This window comes from Calidris pugnax, unplaced genomic scaffold, assembly GCF_001431845.1.
Source record: "Calidris pugnax isolate Ruff unplaced genomic scaffold, ASM143184v1 scaffold61, whole genome shotgun sequence".
Classification (NCBI taxonomy): domain Eukaryota; kingdom Metazoa; phylum Chordata; class Aves; order Charadriiformes; family Scolopacidae; genus Calidris; species Calidris pugnax.
In genome coordinates, this window is record NW_015090945.1 from 1,668,147 (window position 1) to 1,694,085 (window position 25,939).

The window sequence follows — 25,939 nt, forward strand, 5'->3', positions numbered from 1 at the left end:
TATTTCTAAATTCAAATTATGGTTAAAAATGGGTATGTACACCATTCCTCAAATTAAAGCACAGCTGTCAATGTAGGGATGGAACTGCCAATTTTTGTGGACACATCTTTGTAATATTGTAGCTGCTTCTCTTCTTTTTCTTCACCATAATGTGTATTCAGCTTCACCATCATTTTAATACCTACAAGGATAGTTGTGACCAGAACCTTCTGTCCAACAAAGCTGTTCCAACAAGGAATAAAATGGCAACTCCATCCCTTCTATGTATAAATTACCTAAGAACAATTGAGAGAGTTATAGAAACAGCTATAGAAGGTGACCCACAACATTAAAAGGCTTTTGGGGCTTCAAGAAATTTAATTCAACATTAGAGAGATTTTGTTTTACACTCCGTTACATGTTATACATTATGGGAATAAAAGAATTAATTTTACTATTTGTTTACAGAGTGAAACAAACAAAAAACCCTGATCTTGGGTGGATGGCCTCACTGGCAAAATTCCTGCTGACTTCATTAATGTTAAGATTTTAGTCCTAACTCTCAAGCAGCACGTGCTGTGAGTGCAGAGAACACCCAGAGCTGCCTCAGAAAACCTCATAAAGTGGTCTCTGGTGTTGAAACTCCCCACGTAGAAGCACTACCCCGTTCCCTCTCTCCAGTCCGCTTGACAATTTTCAAGTGAAATGTAGTTTTGAAGTGCAGTTTTGCAGGGAGCAGGGCAGAAAGCACAGTCAGATGGCTTTCTAGGAAAATAATCTTTGGCTGAGGAAAGAAAAATAAATTTGCCAAATGATGTTCACTTCAAGTTGCCAGTGGAAGTGCGGTGAGATGCTTTAACTCCATCGCAGCTGTTAGACCCAGTTGAGGAGTGGGGAGGGTTTCCATGCTGGACCAAATCAGTGATCTAGAGAGCTGGGTTGGGGGCGGGGGGGGCATCTTTATCCTGGTTGGAAGGAAAGTGTCTGCTTCCTCAGCAGCTAACGAGCTAGCAAGTGAAGATTTGCTATCCCCAGGGAGAGAATGAGCATAGTTTGGCACTGGGAGTTTGCACAATTAGCATCTGAAGATGAGTCACCTCCTCAGATCTAGACCCACCGAATACGCAAATCTTTCTCCATTTTCCCTTTTGCAATTCTGTGTTCATGTCAGGCAGCTTTCTCTAAAATTTAATAGAAATACTGGACTGGCCATCATTTCAGAGTTAATAATTTCATTTATTTCAGGGGTTTTTTAAACTCTGTGCTAATTACCTTGACCTTTTTAATTTCTACTTACACAGAAAATGCCTCTTTGACTTTCAACTTATTTTAGTTTCCCTTTTTAGGACATTCTTTTTCTATTTCTTTATATGCTACTTGTCTATTTATTTCAGGGGTTTTTTAAACTCTGTGCTAATTACCTTGACCTTTTTAATTTCTACTTACACAGAAAATGCCTCTTTGACTTTCAACTTACTTTATTTTCCCTTTTTAGGACATTTTTTTTTTCTATTTCTTTATATGCTACTTGTCTATGTACAACAGTGAAGCCTCATGGGTTCAAAAATCTAAATGTCTTTCCTCTGTTCGCTTACATGCCCAAAACATGAGACTAAACTGGGATAAAAAATAGTCCAAGTGTGGACTCAGGATCAGGCTTCTTTTGAAAGGTATGAACTAACGGTACAGTCTCTTACAGTTTAGATTTTAGGTCATTATGAGATAATACTTTTTGTGCTTCAACCTATATTAATCATTTGCCTTTTCTTGGGGAGATGATCTAGGGCTAGTCCCAGAGGGTCTGAGACTACCTTTTCTTCTAGGAAATAAAAATAAAATAAAGAAGGTGAAGCACTTCATCTTCTTCCATGAAATACAAATGGTTTAAATAGCAGGAGGGGACTCTATAAGAGCTTTTCACCAGCCTGCTAATGAAGGAAATATAAAGATGCTGCATTTCCTCCCCGCCTTTATTTCTTATTCAGTGGCTTCTTTCTTTCTTTCTGTCTTTCTTTCCTTCTCTTTCTCTTTCTTTCTCTTTCTTTCTTTCCTTCTTTCCTTCTCTCCTTCTTTCTTTCCTCTTTCTTTCCTCCTTCCTTCCTTCCTTCCTTCCTTCCTTCCTTCCTGCCCTTATTTCTTATTCAGTGGTTTCTTTCCTTCCTTCCTTCCTTCCTTCCTTCCTTCCTTCCTTCCTTCCTTCCTTCCTTCCTTCCTCTCTCTTTTTTTATGTTTGCCAAAAATTTCCTATGTCCAGACATTCATCAAGAGTGAGTAGGCAAAGGAAAGCAGAGTACTCTGCTATATCACAGTAATGCTTTCTTGCCAAATCCACAACTTTTTAACTGAGTTTGAAACGACCCCCTAAAACTTTACCAATTGAATCATGCAGATGATTCCTGAGGACTAGAAAATGAAGCTGCGGAGCAATGAAAGTGGACTAGCAACTTTCTCACTGTCCAAGGCAAGGACATTGAGAGAGGGCATTAATAGAGAAAACCTAATCCAGTCTTCACATTTCTTTCAAACACCTAACATGCTATTTTGCAGGCAATTTAGTACGTGAAAATATGCTGGGTGGAAGTCAGGACCTCAGTGCTATTTGTGCAAATACAGTGTACGTTTAGATTATTGTGGGCCTGCAGCCAGGTCACTTGGGAGCAAGCACGCAAAGCCTCATGCTCGGCCTCCTTGGCAGGGAGGGCTTGTGCCAGAAACATGATTAATCCCAGTGAAGGAGGGTGTTTATGGGGTGTCACGGTCCTGGCAGAGCTGTCCCTCGTGGCTCCACACCAGGCAGCTGTGTTTGGACCCTGGTGCTGGATCCCTCAGCTCCTCCATTCCCCCGGGCTTGGGCAGGCTCCAAAGGCCGGCTGCAGCCCCACGCTCAGGCACACTTCCTGGGCATAAAGATATCAGGCCCACCTGTTTATCCTATCTATTTATTACCTACCTATTTAACAGTAGGTACTTTTATAATTGTGCTGGCTGTTGTCCCACCTTTAAGTCCTCTTTTTGGGGACCATTTGTATACCACAGGGATTATAAAGGAAAGATGGGGAGGGACTCTGGATCAGGGAGGGGAGCCATAGGACGAGGGGCAATGGTTCTAAACTGAAAGAGGGGAGATTGAGATGAGATCTCAGGAAAAAATTCTTTTCCGTGAGGGTGGTGAGACCCGGGCCCCGGTTGCCCATTGAAGCTGTGGCTGCCCCATCCCTGGAGGGGTTCAAGGCTTGGAGCAACCTGGTCTGGTGGGAGGGACAGGGGCGTGGAACTTCTTGATCCTTAAGGACCCTTCCAACCCAAACCCTTCCATGATTCCATGACTCTATGATTCTATAAAGAGTTATTTATATGCTGGCCACAAGCAGTTCAATGACTTAACTTCAGAGACAGAAAGCAGAACAAATCTGGCCGAACACAATTTTCTTCCTCTTGGGCCTTAGAGTGTTTTCTGGGTTTAAGCTGGTGCCATAGCAGCCCCCCATCCCCTATCTGCTAGTTTCTTAGTGCTCCAGTTTAGCCTTCTCTTCCTGAGTTATAGTTTTATCTATAACTCCTCCTAGAAACTCCCTTCATTTTTCAGAGCTGAAGTCAAAGTATTTCCTGGCTTGAAGACCATTCCTTCTTAGCATGTTCTTCCTAACACTTCTCTGTTTTGTCCTTTCAGTGGCAATTTGTTTTGACTTGGTTCTGGGGCCTTTTACAAAGAGGTGTAAAGTAAATCTGCTCCACTTTAAGCACCATCCATCTTACTTTCTATAAGGTGCTCCCACTTGAATGGAAGATCATTTGCATTAATGGTTCATACTGATTTCTGTTGCACTTCTTCAGCTTTAATCCAGAGGTACCTCACTCACTCCATAGTAGCAAAAGCTTGGTTCATTAATATAGCAATTTCATAGAATTTACTGAATTTTGTCCTTTTCACTTGGAGAAATTTCACAAACTACCAGAGAGGGTCAGGGCATGAATTACTGTCCTAGTCCATGATCTTTGGTCTGTCTGTTCACTCTGCAGGTTTGAGAAATTGAAACTATGAATTCAGTGTTAGAAATCATTATTAGCTCATAAAACAGAAAATATTTGTGATGTGGGCCACCTTATGCTTTGACAAGTTTATTTCTGACTTTGCCTGTTATTTCATACCATGCTCAGAGAGCATACTCTGTTTCACAGCCACTCAAGGTTTATGAGTTTGGGTTTGTGTTTAAAAAGCTGTGAAGGGCTGGGTAGGCAATTTTACCACATGGTGTTCCTGCCTTTCTACTTGCAGTTCACTAAAACTGCACCAAAGCACTCCACTTGGGATATTCAAAATGCACTTCTAAATCTAGAATCTAGAGCCTATTTGGGTATCACTCAAACATGAAGATATACTGGGATTCATATGTACTTATAACAGTGAGATATTTTTTGTCTCCAGCAGTACAATAGGTTCTATTGCTGTTATCACTGCTATTGCTGAAACAATATTTGCTGTGGAGAAAACAGTGGAGTTAAAAATCAAGCATGTGAGAAGGAAAAGCATATAAAGGAGACAGTGTTTAAGTTCACTCGTCATGTTCCTACCATTGGGAGAGAACTTAAGAAGTCAAATTGTCTCTTACAGAGCTGTTATCTTTTTTATTCCAGGCAGGGAGCAATGTCAGCTCCCATGCAGGATAAAATGATGGAACTCACACCACACCTGGAAACTATGCATAGGCTTAGTCCCTCAGCTCCCATGCAGGATAAAATGATCCACACCTGGAAACTATGCATAGGCTTAGTCTTTGTGGAATCCCTTTTCTTGACCTTGTGGCCTCAGATGTGAAAAGCTGCCACACACGCTCTCGCTGGCTATAGATACTCCTAAGATCTTATTTCAAATGTGTTGGGGTTTTGTGGAGTATGTAATATCTGCACTGGATTGTTCTTCCCTGTCTGCCTCTCCTTCTCTCTAACTTCCATCTGAGTCCCATCCAACGTTTCACTCCTCTCCACACATGGATCTCATCAACACAGAAGGGAAAATGGCAGGAGAATGCCTGTTCAGGGAAGGGCTTTTCCAGAAAAAAAAGGGAGAGATCTGAATACTTGGCTTCCTCTGATGATGTGGATGGGATTTCTGTCCAGTGTTAGGACAAATCCTGCTAGATCCTGTACATGCTGCCCCACAGTTTTCTGAATTGAAGAGCTCTCTACCTAGTTTACAGATGTGATGTGTTATGATAACTTATTTGTGACTCAAGATACTTGATTCTTGTGTTCTTGCATTGTGATCACTATTTGTTTTTTCTGTTTCTACTGCTAAGGATATTTTATTTTGTCAGGTTTGGGATGAAACTCTTGCCAAATCTGCAGAGGCTTGGGCTGCAACATGCATTTGGGACCACGGACCTTCATACTTACTGAGATTCTTGGGCCAGAACCTGTCTGTGAGAACTGGGAGGTAGGCACACACCCTATAAAACAGTTATTTTGTCAGCATTCAAACAGCTTTTGAGATCTAGATCTTAGATTGATGCAAGTGTCATCCAGTATTCTAGCAATAATTGATATCCATCTATGTTCATTTGGCTTAAGAGCATTATTCCTTAATACTGTGCCCCTAGTGATGCATGGAGAAATGTGCATTTAAGTGACTTGCATCAGAGGGATTAACAGCAGGAAGTTCCAAAATACGTATATCTAAAATGACATGTATTTCTTTCTGTCTTATAAACCAACCCAGGTATCGATCTATTCTCCAGCTGGTAAAGCCGTGGTACGATGAGGTGAAGGATTATGCTTTCCCTTATCCTCAGGACTGCAACCCCAGGTGCCCCATGCGATGTTATGGACCCATGTGCACCCATTACACACAGGTTATATAAATTACATTCTTCTATTCCATACCTACCGTCCAAAGCTGGACTTTTCTGTGATGTATTTATAGCTCTCTCTCAAATAAATGTGTGTGTGTGTATATATATATATATATATATTTCTTTTCAATTTGGACTTCACCAATAATAAATATTTATTCAGATGGTTTGGGCCACTTCCAATCGTATAGGCTGCGCCATCCACACATGCCACAATATGAACGTCTGGGGATCTGTTTGGCGACGAGCTGTTTACTTGGTATGCAACTATGCCCCAAAGTGAGTTGCTTTTTTTTTTTAATATTGTTTATTTTTATTCTTCATGCATGTTTTGCTCCTCTCGTAGGACTGCTTACTGCTTTTTTCTGCAGCTTGACTTCTATTTGTGCTTTTTTCTGTGGGCTGCTCCTTCATTCTAACTTTACATCTGAACACACAGCAAATGCATGACGTTGGTCTACAAGGAAGAAAAGGAAATAACTTCATGTGTACAGAACAAAACCAAATGCCTGTTTTCTGTTGTTGTTGTTATTATTATTAAAATTCTTCTTATCTTCTTCCTTTGTGCAGTCTGCACTTTACTTTCAATTCTTTATTTCTTCACTCTGTTATATATAGCTATGGTGAGCTAGACTTCTTCGGGTAGGTTCCAGGTTCCTTTGAGCAACCTGATCTAGCAGGAGGTGTCCCTGCCCATGGCAGGGGCGTTGGAACTTGGTGACCCTTAAGGTGCCTTCCAACTCTAACCATTCTATGATTCTAGGTAAGCAGTTCCACTGTAGCTCAGGCCCTTGATTTTCTGTGAGCACACATTTTTGCCCAGGAGATACCTTTGCTCATAACCTTGCTGCATAACAGCATCCATAGCATAGGTTTCCTGCAAAATCCATCTACTCAGTGTCTACAAATCTCCTCTTGCCTCCGTATTAAGGTCCTCCAAAGTATAGGCCGTAGACACTCACAGGGGGCCCCAAAGTCTGGGCGCCGTGCAGAGATCTGTGTTAGGTTGAAATGAAGAAATTAATTTTCTCCCAGTATTTCCTAGATATCATTCCAAGCTTACATCTGGGTGCAGAGCGAACCAATAAAGTGTGGCTCAGGGAGAGCTTTGATTTGAGGTCTGGTTTGGACGAGTGCTTCAAAAGCAGCATGGACAGTGTAAATGGCTGGTTTCTCTGACTGTATAATATTAGGCAAAAGCCATAGATCTGTACAGGAATGTACATATAATTAATTGAGCATGTTTTCCATAAACTCTCAGTGGCACGGGTCCATTTGTGGTAAAGAATATGCAAGAATATGTCATTATTCTAGCTGTTACATGAGTAGAAGAATTTTTAAAGATTTTACAACTTAAAAAAAAGATAGGATTTAGTAAGAAAACTTGGAAAAAAAAAACCTTTGGAAATCTTATGCCTTTTGTCTGTAATACCTACTAGAAAACGGTGGTAAGAAATGAATTTGAGGGGTATCAGGCAGCAAAATCTTTACCGGACTTTTAGCTCCACAACACAGATTAGGTGAAATCAAGTTTTTTTTTATATATCTCCATTTGGAAAAAAAAATAAATTAAAATTTACAGCCTTCCTAGCATATATCTCTCATGTTTATATACAGGAAAAGAATGGTTGTATGCATTAGGCATTATTGAAAACCGATGCTTTGTTTATATATGCATTTTATATTTTCTCAGTCAAAAAATCCCACTGTTTCTCAAAAAGCAAACCAAATCCCGGAGTTACAAGCTGCTTCGGATGAGATTTTGAGTAGACCTTTGATTCATAGGTAGTGGAACTGGAATTTTCACATCTACTTCTTGCAAAGTCACAAAAAACATATTGAGTGGTCTTGTCTGGCTTAAGTTTGTTTTTCCTAAGAATTAATTAAGTTGAGTTAAGGACGTTGGGCTTTGGCACGCATGCAGTAATCTCTTTGCCAGTTGATAAAAGCCGTGTCCTTCTGAGCAACCAGCACATCAGAAACTCCTCTGAAGAAGAAGGGGTTGAATATAACAGCCCCAATTTCAGTTATTAATATTGGAATTTGGGAAAGATTTAGGATTTAGAACTCAGTAATTTTCACTGATGCCATGCTGTAATGTCAAAAATGTCTATGTTTCTGAAATAATGAAAAAAAAAAAAAAAAAAATTAAGGAGGATAATTAAAAAGTTTACAAAGACCCTGTACCTGGTTATCTGACAGACTCCCACAAATCAGCCATGCATTGCATAGCAAATAAAGCAGAAATCAGCTTTCAGCAAACTCTTTCTGGATTTCCATATCTGTTATCAAACTAAATATATTTCCTGAGCACTCAGTCTGCTGTACCCATTTGGAAGAGAAGTAGGAATGAGCAAATTATTTGAGAGATTCCTACTTTCTTCCAAGGCACAGCCCAGACCAGGGCTTTTTGATCCAATTTTATTGGCTGGGAGGTGGGGGATGAGAAAATTTTTCATAAATACTTGCATTACTCACTGCTATACCACGTCACATGCAAACTGGAGGAAAGTTCTCTGCTCAGTGAGACATAACATTTAAATAAAAAATCTAATTTTAACTTTCTTTCTGCCTACATCAGAAGTGCTACATGAATCTCTAAAAGCCTGGGGTTTATATAAGCACCTAAAAGTCTGGATGCATTTTTCAGATGTTTCCAGATCTTTCAGAGTTACCTCTTTTCACATGATCACTATCCAGCCCTGTAGCCCTTTCCCCTGAGCTCTGTTATGCAGCTCCATTCACCAGATGGGAGCCTTCTTTCTCCTCCCATTAACACCTATGAGACCCCTGCAAATGGCTAAATATAGTTCTTTTTAGTTTATTACTGGTGTGAATAATTTACATCTTCCCACAAATTCATCCTCAGAGCTTCACAATGCGGACCCAGGGCAGTGCAACCTGAGGATAAGATTTCGCTCAATTCATTTTTCCACCTTCCAAATTCAAGTTTTTAAGACAATGGCCAGACAAAAAAAACCAAAAAAATTGCTCAAGAAACACATTGCATCAATGCCTATATTCCTAATTTCTCATAAAAATAGCCCTCCAGTGAAAAAATGCTCTGTCCCAGGCTTGGAGAGTCAAAAATCAACTTGTCTTTAGCAAAAGCAAGAGGACTGAGACTTCACCACAGACACTAAAGGATATGGAAGGGACCACGGGCCTGGGGTGACATGGTTATTCTCCTGATGGCTTTTGGGAATCAGTAGATCAATGTTTGTCGATAACCTGCAGGAATATATATATTTTTAGTATATTTTGGTACTGTTAGGTTAATGTTTGGACCCAATGATCTTAAAGGTCCCTTCCAACCTAGATGATTCTATGAGTCTATGATCAATGTATGTTTTCAGTAACAGGACAGCTCTAGGGTATCCCTGAAGACATTAACTTTAATCACTCAAAACAAGTATGATTTAATGATTTTCTTTTTTTCTTCCTCTCTGAAATTACTAAGCATTCTTTTTCCTTTTATATTTCCAGGGGGAATTGGATTGGAGAAGCGCCATATAAAGTAGGAGTCCCATGTTCTGCTTGTCCTCCAAGCTATGGAGGTTCTTGTACTGACAATCTTTGTTTCCCAGGAGTAACATCAAACTACTTATACTGGTTCAAATAAGTTAAGGTTTACATTATTTTTTTTTTTTAAAAAAGGATGAGTATCAAGAAGCTTGTATATTGATGTTTGCACATATTATATATAGAGAGATATTGTAATAATACTCTGATGTCTTCTTTTTTGTATGCTTTTGTATAATTAGCTTTCAAAGTATAGTATAATTTGGTTTTAACACTTTAAAATTTAAATTTCACATTAACCCTTTTAGATTAACATTTTATTAACAGAGAACAAATGAATTTTCACCTTAGCAAGTGTAGCTTCCTGAAGATTAGGTTCTGTTAAAAGCACGTTAAAACATAGAATATGGCTTCCTTTTAAAAATTATAGCTCCAGAAAGAGAAGGGTCATTGTTTAATACTGTGCTTTAAAAATGGAGTGTGCTGTGTAAAGCAACAAATTGTCCTCACGCTCCCAGTGGTTCTTCCCGTTGACACCCATGCTTTCACCTGCAACCTCAGTGGGACTCCCAGAAGAGGAAAACGTATGTGCAAGAGAAACTGCAGGATCTTACCTACCTCATGCACAACATCCATTGGTTTCTGGCATTCCCAGCGTCCAGCACACGGCTGCTGCTATCATCGATGACGCCGGTGTGCAGACAGGAAAATTGGAGAGAGCGAGGAACCACCCTGGCCAAGACGCGGTGGCTGTGAACTCATGTGCCTGCAATCTTCACTGGATAGGAAGCTACATCACTTCAAATATTCTGATGTAACAACTCAACCTAACTCTACTTTTCCATGTTTCTGAACACGGTCATAACGGTATGATGGTGCTTTGCAGCAGTATATTTATTCTTGTACAGGGAGGTAAAGAAATACATTGCTACAAAGCACCCTATGTCAATACATGACATCCATACTGTCTTCTACACTATATGTTTGCCAGTATAGGTGCTATCCCCCTGGCTGAAGTTCAGCCAGGTGAAACTTTTGAGGAAAGAGCAGACGTAAAAGTAGCTAAAAGGATTTCCAAATAAAAGGCACCAGGCAACCTTAAAACTTCACACAGATTTGTGAACAAAGATTCGAATTTTCTAAAGCAGTTGTCAGTGTCCTTTCAAATAGATTCCTGAAAATAGCTGTATGAATTGATAAAACCCAAATCTACTTAGTCATAGCTTTCCCACCAAACCCTGAATGCCTTATGGGTGCTTACTAGAACATTTATAAAAAGGATCTACACTTTAAGATAGGATGTGATACAGTTAGTTTTCTTGAAAAAAAACCAGATCAAAACAAGGAGGAAATCAAGTATCTGCCACAACTACGATGTCATTGAAATAGCCTCGAGTTTTGGCTTTGTTTTACAGGGCAGAATGTACTCCACTTTAAATATACGTGTTTAGTCTGCTTGTACTGCCACATTTAGACCTCTGAAATTTATGAACTTTGAAAAGTGATACTGAGCAGAGCAAGCAGAACAGCAGAGGGTAATTTCACTAGTGCTATGTGTGTGTGTGTCCTTCAGTCACTGCTCATTCAGTCCATTTGAGGGTGGTGGAGACAGTCTGTCAATGGAATATGAAGTATCCTATTGGTGATATCAGAAAAAAAGATGGGAGTTTGAATTCTTCATGTTAGTTATTCCTTTTCCTTAGGAAGACAGCTGTGTGGGGGGAATGAGCTCTACAGCCTGTGAAGCGTAACAGTGTCTCTCCATCTACCCATAATTTCATCCCTCAGAGAATGTCAGTGACTGGTCTGTGGCTTTTTTGACACTTCTGGTTAGTGACACTGCTGTATCTGAGAGGACAATAACCAGACAAGTGCATAGTCTTAAAACGTGTCCATGTTTTAAAAGAACAACACTTGTAATGTTCTACTAACATTTATCCTAACAGTTACCATGGAAATGGTTTTCCCTCTGGGTTCAAAGGGACTTGGGCAGTGCTCAATCAGTCTAGCGCTTGGGCTAAGTAAAATCCAGTCCTGTTTTGGGAGCGAAGCACAACCTTTTTGAGTCTTCCATCTACACATTGAAAGAATTCTGTGAGACAATACCACCAGTTTTCTGGTGGGACAACTAGCCCTCAGCCAGCCCAGTTCTTGACGAAGATGTGTGGGGCAAATAAATCTTTGTTCTGTGTAAGATTTCTTCTCTAGAGGTAAAGACAGCCTAAAAAAGTGCATCTAACCATTTTCATTATTATTATTATTTTAAAAAAATACAAGATAGGAAGCAGAGCATAAGCAAAAGTTCAGGTTAAGCCATGAAGCCTACAGCAGTAGGTCTGACAATAAGTGACTATGCACTTTGGAATTTGCAACAAGTATGTTGTATGTTACACTTTCCAAACAGGAGTAGACATTGTAAATTAATTTATAATTCTGTAATTCAGCTGAATTTATTATAACGGGTATATATGTTATCGTATCTGTTACTTTTTAAGTTGCTACAAATGCCTTGATTCTGTGGAATATTTTGTTTTCTGTGGGTATAGAAAACTTTGCTCTTAACAAACAGGTATGCAGGTTTTTTCACAACATCCCATAATGGTGCTAGGGATTAATTATTTTAATCACACTGTAATTGACACCAGCAAAAAATGATCTGGGTATAAGCTATTTCATACAAGCAGCTCCTGATAAAACCAGCCACAAGCACTCAAGCATTAGCTGAATATTTTTAATTGACCAGAGAGGTTTACAGCTCATTGGATGTTTGGTTACCACATGGAATTTGTCCTTCCGCTTTAAAAATATAAAACTACTTATTAAAATAAGTAGTTTGCTGAAGGCCTTTCTGTATTTATTACCTATTTGGATCTTCCCAATTCCTATCAAATTGTTGTCTCTTGGGTTGGGCAATGGCAATGCCAGTAAAGCTCTGCTTCTTCCAAGCAGAGTGTTGTGCCTTTAAAGACAGAGAAATTAGATCAGACTTTTGTTCTGGTCTAAATATAAAATTATGAAAGTATACACATGCTAAAACAAGGCTAAAAATATTTTCAGTCAAAATACTGTGGGAGGCATAGGAGTAAAAATGAAGTAATTGATATCATTAATTATAGAGTGCCGCTGTTTATAATATCTGCTTGTGATTTTTTGCCTCATTTAAATATCCAAGATGATGGGTAGCAATTGATACCTTCTGGTGCTAACCTATATCTTCTGGTGCTGAAGTTATACATTATTTTTTGTAAGAGATGAGGGTTACTTCCAATATTACCATACACACTCCAGTGTTTGTAAGATCTTTTTCAGCTAAGCATGTCATATACAACCTAGGCCAGATTCGCTTCCAAAATTCTAATTTTATGGTTGTTTCAGGCTCTAATGAGAGTTTTATGTGCCTCAGAGAGGAAAATGTATTCCTGTTCAAAACCAAAACAAACAGCACCTTCCCCTCATCACAACAGTGGAACGAATTATGGGGAGAGTAAGATCTCTGGCAGCTGTGACTGGAGACTGATGCTGAGCAGGTTTTAGTGATCCCAAATTCTCTCTCTGGGGTAATAAATGGAATAAATTCAGAAAACCTAAGATTGACCTCGAGCACTTGTGCTTGGGAAGCCGCATGTTCCTCTTCTCTGAGATCAGTTTGTTCCCCTCTGAATTGGAGATGAGTTCGGTCAGGCCTCAGTGAGAACCATGGGAGGTTTGACATGACTTTTGCAGGACTGAGAAAGTTGGGATTCTGTGAGAGCTTTAAGGACAGCAAAATTAAACTTCATATGCTATCCCCTACGAACTCTGGGAAATACCATGGGATTCTGAAAGAGGAAACCTCCCAGAGCAAACGTGTTCTGTACCACAGATGGGACCTAACAGAAAGAAACATATTGATATCCTTATCTATGTCTATAGATAGAGGGATAGATAGATAGATAGATGGGTAAATAGATATATCTGTTTATATATGATTTTCAATGATCATGTCGCAAGCGTGGATGCCCTCTTGTGGTCGAGAATGCCAATGTATTGGTTTGGTTTCTTAGGAATCCAAAAAGTTTTAGGATTTTTTTAGAACAAACATATGCAAATTTAGTTCATTTTCTGTCTTCTTTCTTGAGAAATGAGGTCCATTTCATAACTCCTTGAATTCGTAGTTTTACTTGATTTGTAAGTACAGGACAATCACAGTTCTATTGGCTGTCGGTTACCTGTCATAAAAGCTTTATGAGTGTGAAGTACAATAGAGATATTCAGATGTCAGAGAATTTTTTAGAGGTGTTAAATCGGATATATTTCTTTAAAAAGCACAAGTGAGAAGCCTCATTACTCAGATACTAAATTCTAATGAACCCTAATAAAATAAGAGATTTAAATGTCCAAAGTACTATTGAAATTTGCCCATTATTGCTAAGTTTTCAAGACAAAACTGTTGTGTTCCTCTTCTAGAATGAAATGATCTCACAGAATCCAAGCACACAGTGTGTTTATGGTGCTCTTTAAAACTGTGCGAAATAGAAAAATCATATGCTCTGGTTGTCAGATCATAATTGGTCTGATGGTGTCAAAGTGCACAAACCTTCCTGTTTAGATTCATAGGAGGAACATTAAACTTCTGTCAACAGTAATCTGAAATAACCACAGCTTTCTCAAACTGCTTTCTGTCAATACAAAATACATTAAAAATCAAGAAAAACATAGCAATGGCCCATCTGGTTAATTCAAGACAGGCAACAGCCCAACTGATAAATTCAAGAAAAGAAAAAAAAAAATTTCTATTGATAATTTCAAGACTTTCTTTCTGCTTAAGCTTCATTTACTGAGTTCCGCTCAGAATATAGTTATTTTCTGTTAGAGAAGAATTTTTTGCTCATGTGGCAAGGCAATGCATTTTAAAATTCACACAAGTCCGTGGAACAGACATAAACTTTTGAATGTTGTCCCTGCTCTGCTGAGTTCCCCTGAGTGTGAAGTGTGAGAAAACCAGACTGAAATGGTTGCAATATGATTTCATCTCCGTGTCTTCTGCCAAAAGACAAAATTCAGCTCAGAAAAAGATTTTGGCCCCCATTTGGCGAACAGGTTGTTAACTCTTTAAGAATCCCCCATGCAGACAACCCATATAAATTATGCTAGGAGGCTTTTTGGCCAACAGAAGAGAGGGGATATCCCTCAGGTTATATGTTTAGTTCACAACAGCGACCATTATTCAAATCACTGTGCTGTTCATCGTGCTGCAAACTCGCTACAGCTTCAATAGATCATCATGTAAGTCCAGAATTATCCTAGATGCAATATTTCAGGTAAATAAACATAAAGTGTGAATGGTAATATTGGAATCTAATAACTCTGAGGAGCTAAAACCTCTTTGTTACATGTAGGGTGCTCTAACATAATCGAAACGGTGCTTAACGGCAGGGTTCACTTAAGAAGCAAACCATCTACAGTTGCTTTTTTCCATATACAATAAGGAAACAGTTTTCTGAGGTCTGAAGGTTTTGAGGATTAGAAAATTATGGTATTTCTATGCTTTTTGTCTGAACCCGAGCCAAAAAAACATTCATTCAGTGTTTATTCAGTGAAATGTCCTTTCACACCTCTCATTATGTATTTTCATCATTTCTTGTTTAGATTTTTTGGATAATTGTGTGGGCGGGGTTGTACCTGGTTTTTCGGAGAAGAAAGCTTCTTGTGTAACACGTCTTGCAGTGAACTTATCAATATAACATTTCTTTCATATTGTCATATGATGCTATATACATGTTATACCTGAGGCATAAATTTGTATCCCTGTTTCAACTTCTAATGCTATGAGGCTATAGAGAAGTGTACATCATTTTGATCTATTTTGTAACATCTATGCATTTAAATAAATTAGTAAAATTGTCAGTACGCTTGGTGTTCCTTTGAGGCATCTTTTGTTGTTTCTTATGTTGATTTGTTGCCTGAAGAAGACAAGTTTTCAGGGAGATAACAAAGGACATATCTAAAGTGAATTTAAATTCAGTTTGAATATATTCATATAAGTGCATATGCTTTACACCTGACCTCCACTATGTACTTGAAATATATCCGGTGAGGATAAGAGCCTATCTTTTGGTATTGAAAGCCTCAACTCTTTATCAGAATTAGTGGTCAGGGGGTGTTTTCTTATGTGTCTGTGTCCAAAAAGAGAAATCCGAATTGTGATGTTCCCCAGGGGTCAGCACTGGGTCCAGTCCTCTTCAATATATTAATCAATGACGTGGACGAAGGGGTGGAATGTACCCTCAACAAGTTTGCTGATGACACAAAACTAGGAGGGGTGGCTGACACAGCAGATGGCTGTGCTGCCATCCAGCGAGACCTGGACAGGCCGGAGAACTGGCCAGAGAGGAACCTGATGAAATTCAACAAAGGCAAGTGTAGGGTCTTGTACCTGGGGAGGAATAACCCCCTGCACCAGGACAGGTTGGGGGTGACCTACAGGAGAGCAGCTCTGAGAAAAAAGACCTGGGAGTCCTGGTGGACAATAGGATGACCATGAGCCAGCAATGGGCCCTGGTGGGGCATTGGCAAGAAGGCCAATGGCATCCTGGGGGGCATCAAGAAGAGTGTGAGCAGCAGGTTGAGGGAGGTCATCCTGCCTCTCTGCTCTGCCCTGATGAAGCCCCATTTGGAGCACTGGGACCAGTTCTGGGCTCCCCAGTTCCAGAAGGACAGGGAACTGCTGGAGAGGGGACAGCAGAGGGTACAGAGATAATGAGGGGCCTGGAGCATCTCTCTGATGAGGAAAGGGTGAGGGACTTGGGTCTTTTGTCTTGAAACTTTTTTAAACGTTTCTCAAAATCTTCAGCTCTTTCCAGAGCTCCATGAGCTTAAAGTCATCCTCTCCTTCACTCTCTCCCTGTAGAAAGTGTACTTTCTGTTTAGTACCCTGTATACCACCAACATTTTCTATTTTCCATTGCAAAATGTATGTGCCAAGCATAACTGAGATGGCAGCCTGCAAAAAATCAGTGTCTCCCTATGGGTGTGTTGAATGTGCACAGACATGTGGCCTTTTTTCCTATGGGCACTGCCAGAATCCTGCTGTTGTGTCAGACATGGAAAAATATTTGGCATTAACCATCTCCTGAAGGATTTTTCCCCTCGCAGGTAGTGGAAAATATTCCACTTTTACATATCAGTTTGATTATTTTGGGTATTTCCATAAGCAAAAAGAAGCACACGGTTTTTTAGTGAGCATATCTGTTTTATCCATTCTTCTAACCCCAGTGTAGTCACTGGGAGCTGTACACCACAATGTAACGCCTGGGAACAGTATAGATCAGTGAGCTGGGGACAATGGGTGGTCCAAGAGTGGCTCAAAACCAGAAGATGCCTTTGGCAAAGCCAGAATATCTGAACAGAATACTGTTCCTTGCTGAACAAAGCAACATGGTGATGCCCAGAGAAGCTGTGGCTGTCCCATCCCTGGAGGGGTTCTGCATGTCCTGCTCTATAACTACAGAGTCAAACAGAACTCTTTGAAGTCAATGAAAACTTTGTTCATTCCATTGGAGCAGGAATTTATCCTCTGCTAAGCTGAGAACCTCTGTTTTCTGCGTTTCCATACTTTTTAAAGTAGTATCACCTCACCTCAGCTAAAGAAAGAAGAAACTTTAAAGGCACCTGCAAGGTCTATCTGTATATCCCAAAAGTGTATAAATATATAATGGGAGAAAGGGGGTAGAAAAAGGACAAAATACATCAGAAGGAGCAAATTGCCAGCTGAATGAAACTAAGCAAATGGAAAATATAACTTTAACTTTGAGTCTTTGGAAATTTCTACTTTTACCACATGCTGCTTATTCAAGTTTTTGTACAATGAAGACATCATAATGTAGAGCTCACTTTAAATGTAAAGACGCTTGTTTCTGACAGCTCATTTACCAAAGAAACACAGCCAATAAAAGTCTTTAAATTGAAAAGGACAAAATAAGTAAAATACCTGATTTGTGTTAAAAACGTAACTGCATTAAAGGTCCATGCACCACTTGGTAGAGCACCTGGGTAAAAAAAGCGAGATCCCCAGAAGTCACTTGTTTATTTATAGAGCTACTTAGAATATAATTTCCTAAATCCAAGCAAGTGATAAATAATCTTTTCTTCCTACCAACAGTATCTGCAAACGCTAGTGTAGAAGCAGAGCCCATTTACCGCTTTTTAACTTTGAAAATAAAACTGAATTTTGACATCCCAAGCATGAAGAGCTGGATCTGCCTTCCCAGGAAGAAGCAGAGGGCTCAGAAGGGATCTAGAGAATGGATTTGCTGGCGGGGAAGAAGAAAAGAGGCTGGAATGGTGGCAGCAAGTGCTGCTTCTATAAATGTTTATTTCTTTTCCACACTATCTATTTGCCGGATAACTCATATGGGTCTTAGTTTCTTCCTCACCCTGAGGGGATCCAACCCCTCTCTCACACTTTTGGTAGACTCCCAAATAAAAGAGTTTAGATGTGCAGAAGAGCTTTGTTAAATTGAGTGTAGGCAAACCATAAGAAGCCACTGCTGCACAGCCAAGTACGCAAGAGTCATGCAAGGGGCCCAAGGGAAAAGGAAAGTGGTGTTTTGGACACCTAACGAGAAGAGCTACAAATCCCAGCATCTCCTCTCAGGACTGTGGCTGCTGTAGGTAGTGATTTTGGCATGCAAAAGGTATAACTTTCTGCATTTCTTTTTAAACATAGAATGTAAAATACAGCACTTCCCAGGAACAGAGACTAGAACTCAACACTCATTACGGAACAATATGTGCCTCACTTCACTTTCTCTCTGACTTTATATAGGCTGGGCAACCCCCTGGAAGAGCTTGGTAGAAGCTAGCTTGGAAATCTGTGTTCACCTTATACATTCATACAGAAAAATTCAGAAAAGGAAGCAGAAATAAACCCAAATGCTTACTAATCATTATGATTATCATCATTGTAATAACTACAGGCTGAGACAATCAGGGGTGTTAGCAGCCTGGAGAAGAGAAGGCTCTGGGGAGACATTAGAGCCCCTTCCAGTTCCTAAAGGGGCTCCAGGGGAGATGGGGAGGGACTCTTGATCAGGGAGGGGAGCCATGGGACGAGGGTGAATGGTTCTAACCTGAAAGAGGGGAAATTGAGAGGATATCTGGGGAAGAAATTCTTTGCTGTGAGGGTGGTGAGACACTGGAACAGGTTGCCCAGAGAAGCTGTGGCTGCCCCATCCCTGGAGGGGTTCAAGGCCAGGCTGGATGGGGCTCTGAGCAACCTGGTCTGGGTGGGAGGTGTCCCTGTCCAGGGCAGGGGCTTGGAACTGGATGGTCTTTAAAGTCCCTTCCAACCCAAACCATTCTATGATTCTATAATGAACATTCCCCCTTGAGTAATTTTTTTAAATTTAAAATTAAGAAAGATCTTTTCAGATAACCCTACATAACAACACGGAGGAAGGAAGGCGGTGAGCTCTTTAGTGCTGGCGTCATTGAAGTCCAGATTTTGTTACTTATTCCAACTGCGTAGTCGAAAGGGTTACTAACTGTATTTAATGGAATTAATGGCAAAGTAAGATAATACAATAGTAAAGTCATGGTGGCAAAACAAAGCCTGCGCCATTTATCTGTGCGTGTGGAAGTATGTGCAGATCTGTGTATACTCCTAAGCTTTCACATTCCTCGTCCATGCCTCGTTTGGCAAATCTCAACATTACTAGAAAGAATATATATCAATCCATAGAATTTACTTCATAACTTTTTTCCCCTGTGCCTTAGCCAAGCCTCACCATGTGTGTGCATTAGAAACCCTTGACAAAAGCCAGCTGAGGGCTGAAATGTTGGGAATTTGCCCTCTTCACCCTTATGAATAAATCTTTCTTTAAAAGCAAGGAAAAAATCCTCTTGGCTTGGAATATCTCAGCATGCTGACTGTGCACAAACCAAGGCTGGAATAATTGTGCATTAATGTGATTTGTTTTTGTATTGATTCCTTGTCATGTTTTTTAAAAAAGTATTGTAATTTCTTATTGCTGTGCACCAGGTGCTTGCCAGATAGTTAAGGAGGGCCAGCTGTTGGCTTTCAGGAGATGCCAGAGGAAGAACTGATAGATTTTTTTTAACCAATGCCTTCAGAAACCTTTTACATTCCTGCAAGTAGTGCAGCATTGGCTTGCCTTGAGAAGAAGCACTAGGAGAGCAGCACTCAATGCAGTTTCAGCCTTTTATTTTTTTCAGAAAAGAGGAGAGCTAGTCATGAGCTAGTTTTTCATGGACCACCAGTGACTGCTCCGCAAGCTCCACTTTGGGAACCATTTCTTAAATGGTGCCAAATGAATGCATGGTCTGATAAAACCAAAGTAAATGCTTCTGTCTGTCTCTACATACCCATAATGAAAGCCCTGATGCTCCTTCCACTGCTACTCTTGGCACCAAGATTTATGAAAGATGCAGGTCCATGGAAAGAGTTTAGAGTGAAAAGAACCTGCCACCAGTAAATATAAGTGCAAGCACCATCAGCATTGTTGTTAAAGCAACTGTTGCAACAGGATGATAAGACTGCTTAAAAGACTAATTCTCATTATTTGCCACTTGATTTCTAACACCAGCTAAGCTTTCTCCTGTCCATGCAGGTGTTTTAATAACCAGAGCTGTTCTTTCTTGTTCTATCCCACCCCTTAAATTAAGAAGGCTTTCAATTAGGCACAACTCCATCGATCTGATCTGGCACTGGCCCAGATGGCAGAGTTTGCCAGTGACTCCAGTGGAAGCTCTGCCCAGCCTGTGTGTGTCCTGGGAGCACCTCTGCACGCTTCTTCCTCACCTGTCACGCCACACCACTATGACTAATGGGCTCTGCAAGAGCTGGTCAGGAGGAATAACACAGATGGAGAAGGCCACAGCTTCAATAAAAAAACTTCTGTGATATCTGAGGAACTCCAGAGCAAGCTCTTCCACAGTTTCTAACATCCTCACTTTCCTCCCCTCCACTTCTGTAGAAAACAAGGAGGAATGGGAACATCACAAGGGGACATCTCAGGACTTGAGCTTCTTTAGGTTTAAGGTCAACTAACAAGATCATAGAATCTATGATTCTATGATAAGATCCCAGTTCTCTTTTGTGCCTGGTACTTGGCTCTTTCATTTTTCTGAAAAAGCTGTAGCTTGGAATGACCTAAAACATTCCTACAGAAATGACCACCATCCAGCTCCAAATCCTCCACCAATCTGGCTTTTCCTGACACTATAAAGAAGATGAAAGATTTCCCAGTTTGTCTCCAACAACAAAACCAACTGCTGCAGGCAAAAATTAATCACTAGTCAGCATCAAAGTTTTTTAAAACTGTATTGTACCTATAATTCAGCTGCAGTGAGGGAAGTGGTAGCTGCAAAAAGTCAGAGAGTTTAAACCTTGATGAAAAAATTGCATTAAGGTATTAATTGTATTAAGTAAAGACTGAAACAGATGCTCTCTGTCTGAAATCATGGGAGGTAGACAAGTGCTAGAAGAGATGGGATCCAAACTAAGTTCTCTGGCTGGTGCTTTCTCTGTTCCTTCTAGACAGAGCCATGGGATGGTAAATTTTTTCCACTTAAAAATCAAGTCTGTAGCAGTCATTTCACTTTGAATTAGGATGTGAGAAGACTGTGAGTATAGGCAACAACAGAATGGCAGCATTAGCAGCTGAAATGCTTAGCAAAGATGCAAATTCACAAAGAAAGCATTAAAAAAAATACTTGCTTGAATACAGCTGGATAAATAGCTTACGTAGATAAAGAGGAAAGAGATTACAGATCCTAGCATCTGGCCAGTCTCATTCTTGACATGGTCCACTGAAAATTAAATAGACAAACCTATACCAAACAGCCTTAAGGTCCCTTTTTCCCCAGAATAATTTCCTGCTCCTTCAGCAAGATAGAAATGTCTTTTCAGAGACATACATTTTTTGAGAAGGGAAACAAGTTCAGTTGTTAGAAGGAAACTTATCTTCCATAATTTCTTGAAATGGTTCTGAGACTTCTCATGTGCAGGCTCAGATATGACCAAAAAAACTCACCTGTCGCTTCCTTCAGCAAGAAGTTTCTGCTTATATTTCAGCAGTTTAAGATTTACACACGCCTAAACTGTGCACCTAAACTCTATATAATCCTAAAAAGGGGAAAGTAAGATCCTACTGACTTTTTTCTGTGATTTCTCACTTGCTCCCTGAACTTAAAGACTCCCTGAATTTAAAGGCAAAGAAAAAGATATAAATCTGGCTGGATATAGGGATTAACACTTGAGGATTAAATAAAAAATATTGTTCAGGAACCATTTGCATGTAGATAAAGTTGCTGATAGCATTTGTATAAAACCTGTATCTGGTAGATTAAGAAGGATAAGGAGGAGTAAGAAGTAAGGATACAACTGTGGGATTTGATCAACAAAGCAGGATGAGAACAAAGCAGACATATGGCCTGGAAGCCAAGAGAAGGCAGAAATCAGACAAAGTAAGAGAAAGAGGGATTGCATAAAAGGTAGGAGGCAGAATAAACATAAAAATGATAGAAACATGCCCATTAGATTTAACTGAAGTGACAGCTAAAAGAAACCTCCCAGCTTAGATGATCTGCTGGCAAAGATAAACCATTTTTGGTAAAATCATTTTTAATCCCTGCAACTTGTATTCTATGGCCCCCTTTTACATACCAAAATAAACTTTCTCCCACATTCTGTATCACTCTGTCATTAGGACTGTTATTTCAACTTTTCTTTTTGAAAAACATTCAGCCCTCTAATAGCCAGTCAGGGACAGAAGATTTATTTTATCCCTTTTTTAAAAAGAAAATGGTCTTGGAAGCCAAAGTTTACAGAAGAAAAGTGCAGCAGAGTACTTCCAATACACACCACTTTTTCCAAATACAGTGAAGGTACAAGATAAGTCAGTTACATGAAGCACAAGACAGTGCTGAACAAAAGAAAAAAGTGATATATTATTAAGACCAGTCCTGCCTTGGCCGGGAGACTGCTTAGTGATCTCATGGGTCTTTTCCAGTTCTAACTTCCATGGTCTGATAGCTCTTCTGACTGTGAGCAAGTAAAGAAGAAAACTAAGGGTAAAAATGAAACTGGTGTTAGGCTGAAATGTGTCCTCCCATGGGGCAAAGGGTAAGGCACAGGTCCTCCTTCCTCCAATATTCTTTTTGGACAATATGCATTGCTGCCTAATTTAATCTTTCATAGAATCATAGAATTGCCTGGGTTGGAAGGGACCTTTCAGATCATCAAGTCCAAAATACCATCCCTAACCCATGTCTCTAAGCACTATGGCTGCCCAGCTTTTAAATACCTCCAGGGATGGTGCCTCCACCACTGCCCTGGGCAGCCCGTTCCAAGGCTTAATGACCCTTTCTGTTAAAAATCTGTTCCTACTCTCCAATCTGAACCTGCCCTGGTGCAACTTGAGTCTGTTTCCTCTTGTCCCATCGTCTGTTCCTTGGGAGAAGAGACCGACCCCCTCCTTTCAGGGGGTTGGAGAGAGCGAAGAGGTCTCCCCTCAGCCTCCTTTTCTCCAGGTTAAATAATCCCAAGATCTTTAAGACATCTCATCTTTCTTGTGGGCAGTTGGCTTGCTCTTTTCCCCTAAAACCAGCTCCTGTTAAAAGGAAGGTAGGAGAATTTTAGCATTCTCATTTCAGGTTTTCACCATCTTACACCAGATTTACTGAGATTTACTCAGTTCCTTTCATCAGAGTTTTATGCCACTGAGATTTACTCAGTTCCTTTCATCAGAGAGGAATCAGGTTTTCACACATGTACAAGGGGTGTGAAAATGAGAGGATCTAGATATTTTGTCTTCCTCTCTGCTTACTCATGTTCTTACTGTCCTGCTGCGGAATTCAAAGCCAGCATCTCTTTCTGGTGGCTGTGGATATTCAGTATCTCAGTCAAGCCTCAAGGGCTGGCAGTCAGATTGGAAGGGGCCCCAGGGAGGTTGTGAAGTCCCCGTTTCTGGAGATTTTCATGACTCACTCTAGGCAATCCTGCTTTAGCAGGAGAATTGGACCATCAGATTGGAAGGGGCCCCAGGGAGGTTCTGAAGTCCCCATTTCTTGAGATTTTCAGGATAGTTGGACCAGATGATCTCTAGAGGTACCTTCTAGCTCTGACAATTCCGTGATTTCATGGTTCCATGACTTTGTCACTGGCCTTGGTGCAACAAAGAGATCTTTTATGCCTAACCTTCAGAAATGAAGAATAACAAACAGGAACAAGTTCCAGATTTTATTCAATATTGTATAGGAATTAGAGCAATTAGCTGCTAAAAGAGTTTCATTGAAGAGATGTTTCATAACTTAGAGCCCCTTCCAGTACCTAAAGGGGCTAGAGGAGAGATGGGGAGGGACTCTGGATCAGGGAGGGGAGCAATAGGAAGAGGGGTAACAGTTTTACACTGAAAGAGAGAAGATTTAGATTAGATTTTAGGAAGAAATTCTTTCTTATACAGGTGGTGAGACCCTGGCCCAGGTTGCCCAGAGAAGCTGTGGCTGCCCCATCCCTGGAGGGGTTCAAGGCCAGGCTGGATGGGGCTTGGAGCAACCTGGTCTGGTGGGAGGTGTCCCTGCCCAGGGCAGGGGGTTTGGAACTGGATGATCTTTAAGGTCTCTTCCAACCCAAATCATTCTATGATTCTATGAATCTATGATTAATTCAATCAATCCTTATTTTGGAAAACAAAATACAGATTAGACTTGAACTTTCAGATATTTAACCTAGGGAAGATTTTCAGGGAAGGAGGCAGAGTCGTAACCCTCCAATTTCACCATGTGGTGTTCATCTGTTTTGTTTTTATCCAAAGGAAGAAGCTGGCATCTCTGTCATCAATCTTACAGTGACATCCACTCATGGTCTGCCACTTACAACCTTCCCTCCACCATCTCCATTGACATCTGGAAAAGGGAAAGCGATATGATGCATTTTGTATAGACGGGAGTATATTTATAAAGGGGAGAGTCAGTCCCTGTAAACCACTGTCATCTGAATTCAGTGAGTTAAAAAAAACCCCAGACGTTTTGGGGAACTATATGATTGAGAAAGAGAGCACCATAATGTCACACAATGACACACAAGTGTCATTAAAGCCTGTGTGCCTCATGGATAAGGGGATATGGACACATGTTGACACAAGTGTCATTAAAGCCTGTGTGCCTCATGACATTTTCTCCATACATATGCTTCTTTTAAACAAAAGAACTATGCATTAAATGGCTTCTTCAAGCTCATTTTCCGTGTTCTGGCTATGGGCTCAAGCTCTTGTTGCTAACACAGGTCCATCTGTGAGAGCTTTAATGCTGCACTTTTAGTGGAGAGACCAATATCGCACTTATATGAGTTGAAAATGTGAAGGAAAAATCGCAAAATGTCTAAGGTTTCACCATATAACGAGCCTTCTTGATCTAAACTAAGGTTTCACCATATAACGAGCCTTCTTGTTCTCTGTCTGCTTCATGAGGTGTGAATCTCTTAAAGATCATGTGAAAATCAACATGACTAAACAAAGGTAATTTCACCACCCACTCTATTTCCTTAAAACAGAGTGTTCTAGACAACTATGTGTAAATCCATGGGATATGATATTACAGCTGTCATCACGTCAAATCAGACAATATATAGGAATCATCTTTTCAGAAGCTGTATTAGCCAAGATATATGTTATATGTTTTTTATTGCTGCTTAATTGTGTGATATTTAAGTTGGACTAGCAGTACAAAGTGCTGAGATTATGCAATGTATCTTATTTTATGCTGCTGCTGGAGTGTTAATGACTGAGTTCCTTCCAATTATGTCATTCCAGTTGGGCAATCTTCAAATTTCACCAATTTACGTTTCCTCTCATTATTTATTAACATATCTTGTAATCAGTTATTACAAAATCCTATAAAAGAGCAGACTGTACAAAACGGAATACTTATTCTGAAAGTAGAATGTCATTCTTTGCAAAATAAATCTAGTTGTATTAATATGGCAAAATTGTAAAGAGCTTTCTGAGTCCAGCTTGAGTTTCCCTGTTATAACACCTCTGATGTCCCCCTGTGAAAGCCCAGGTGATCCTTCAGGCAGATGCAGTGAGCATTAGAGGTTTCATAAGGTGTAGAGGAAACAAAATTAGAGCTCAATTTGGCAAAATTTTCATCCCTTCAGTTTGATACTCCTGAAAAAATAATTTCTCTTGGAGCACCTTCATCTAATTTTTCCTTCCTGTTGGAATACAAAGCCATTTTGGGAATTTCAGCATAAGGTTTTTCTTATGGTGTAATTTTGTAAAACCATGATGATTTTTATCACATTATTTTCTTATCGTGTTATTTTGCATTGTCATAACATATGAAGCCAAAATCAGAAGAAAGTATTTTGAGTCATTCAAAAATTACTTTTTTAAAACATCTTTTCTTTTAAAAAATGCTTTCATTCCATTGCAAGTTGTAAGAGATCAGATTTTCATTTCAGTTTAATTTCTATTAGCATAAAAGTGTCCTCAAAATAATCTGAGTCACATTTTGCAATTTTTACATGCAATATCTATGAAGTTCCATTCTGTTTGAAATTACAGATGACACTTAATTTCCTTTAA

The 25,939-nt window shown here is 39.9% G+C and overlaps 1 protein-coding gene across 1 annotated transcript in view; it reads left to right on the forward strand.

Moving 5' to 3' along the window:
* PI15 (peptidase inhibitor 15) overlaps positions 1 to 15,229 on the forward strand; it is a 33,269-nt gene extending 18,040 nt beyond the window's left edge. Inside the window, exons 3-6 of the mRNA XM_014951895.1 lie at positions 5,295 to 5,413; positions 5,696 to 5,828; positions 5,992 to 6,107; positions 9,315 to 15,229. Coding sequence (XP_014807381.1) covers positions 5,295 to 5,413; positions 5,696 to 5,828; positions 5,992 to 6,107; positions 9,315 to 9,450 — 504 coding nt within the window. The 3' untranslated portion in view covers positions 9,451 to 15,229. The remainder of the gene's footprint in view (positions 1 to 5,294; positions 5,414 to 5,695; positions 5,829 to 5,991; positions 6,108 to 9,314) is intronic.
* The last annotated feature ends 10,710 nt before the right edge of the window (positions 15,230 to 25,939 follow it).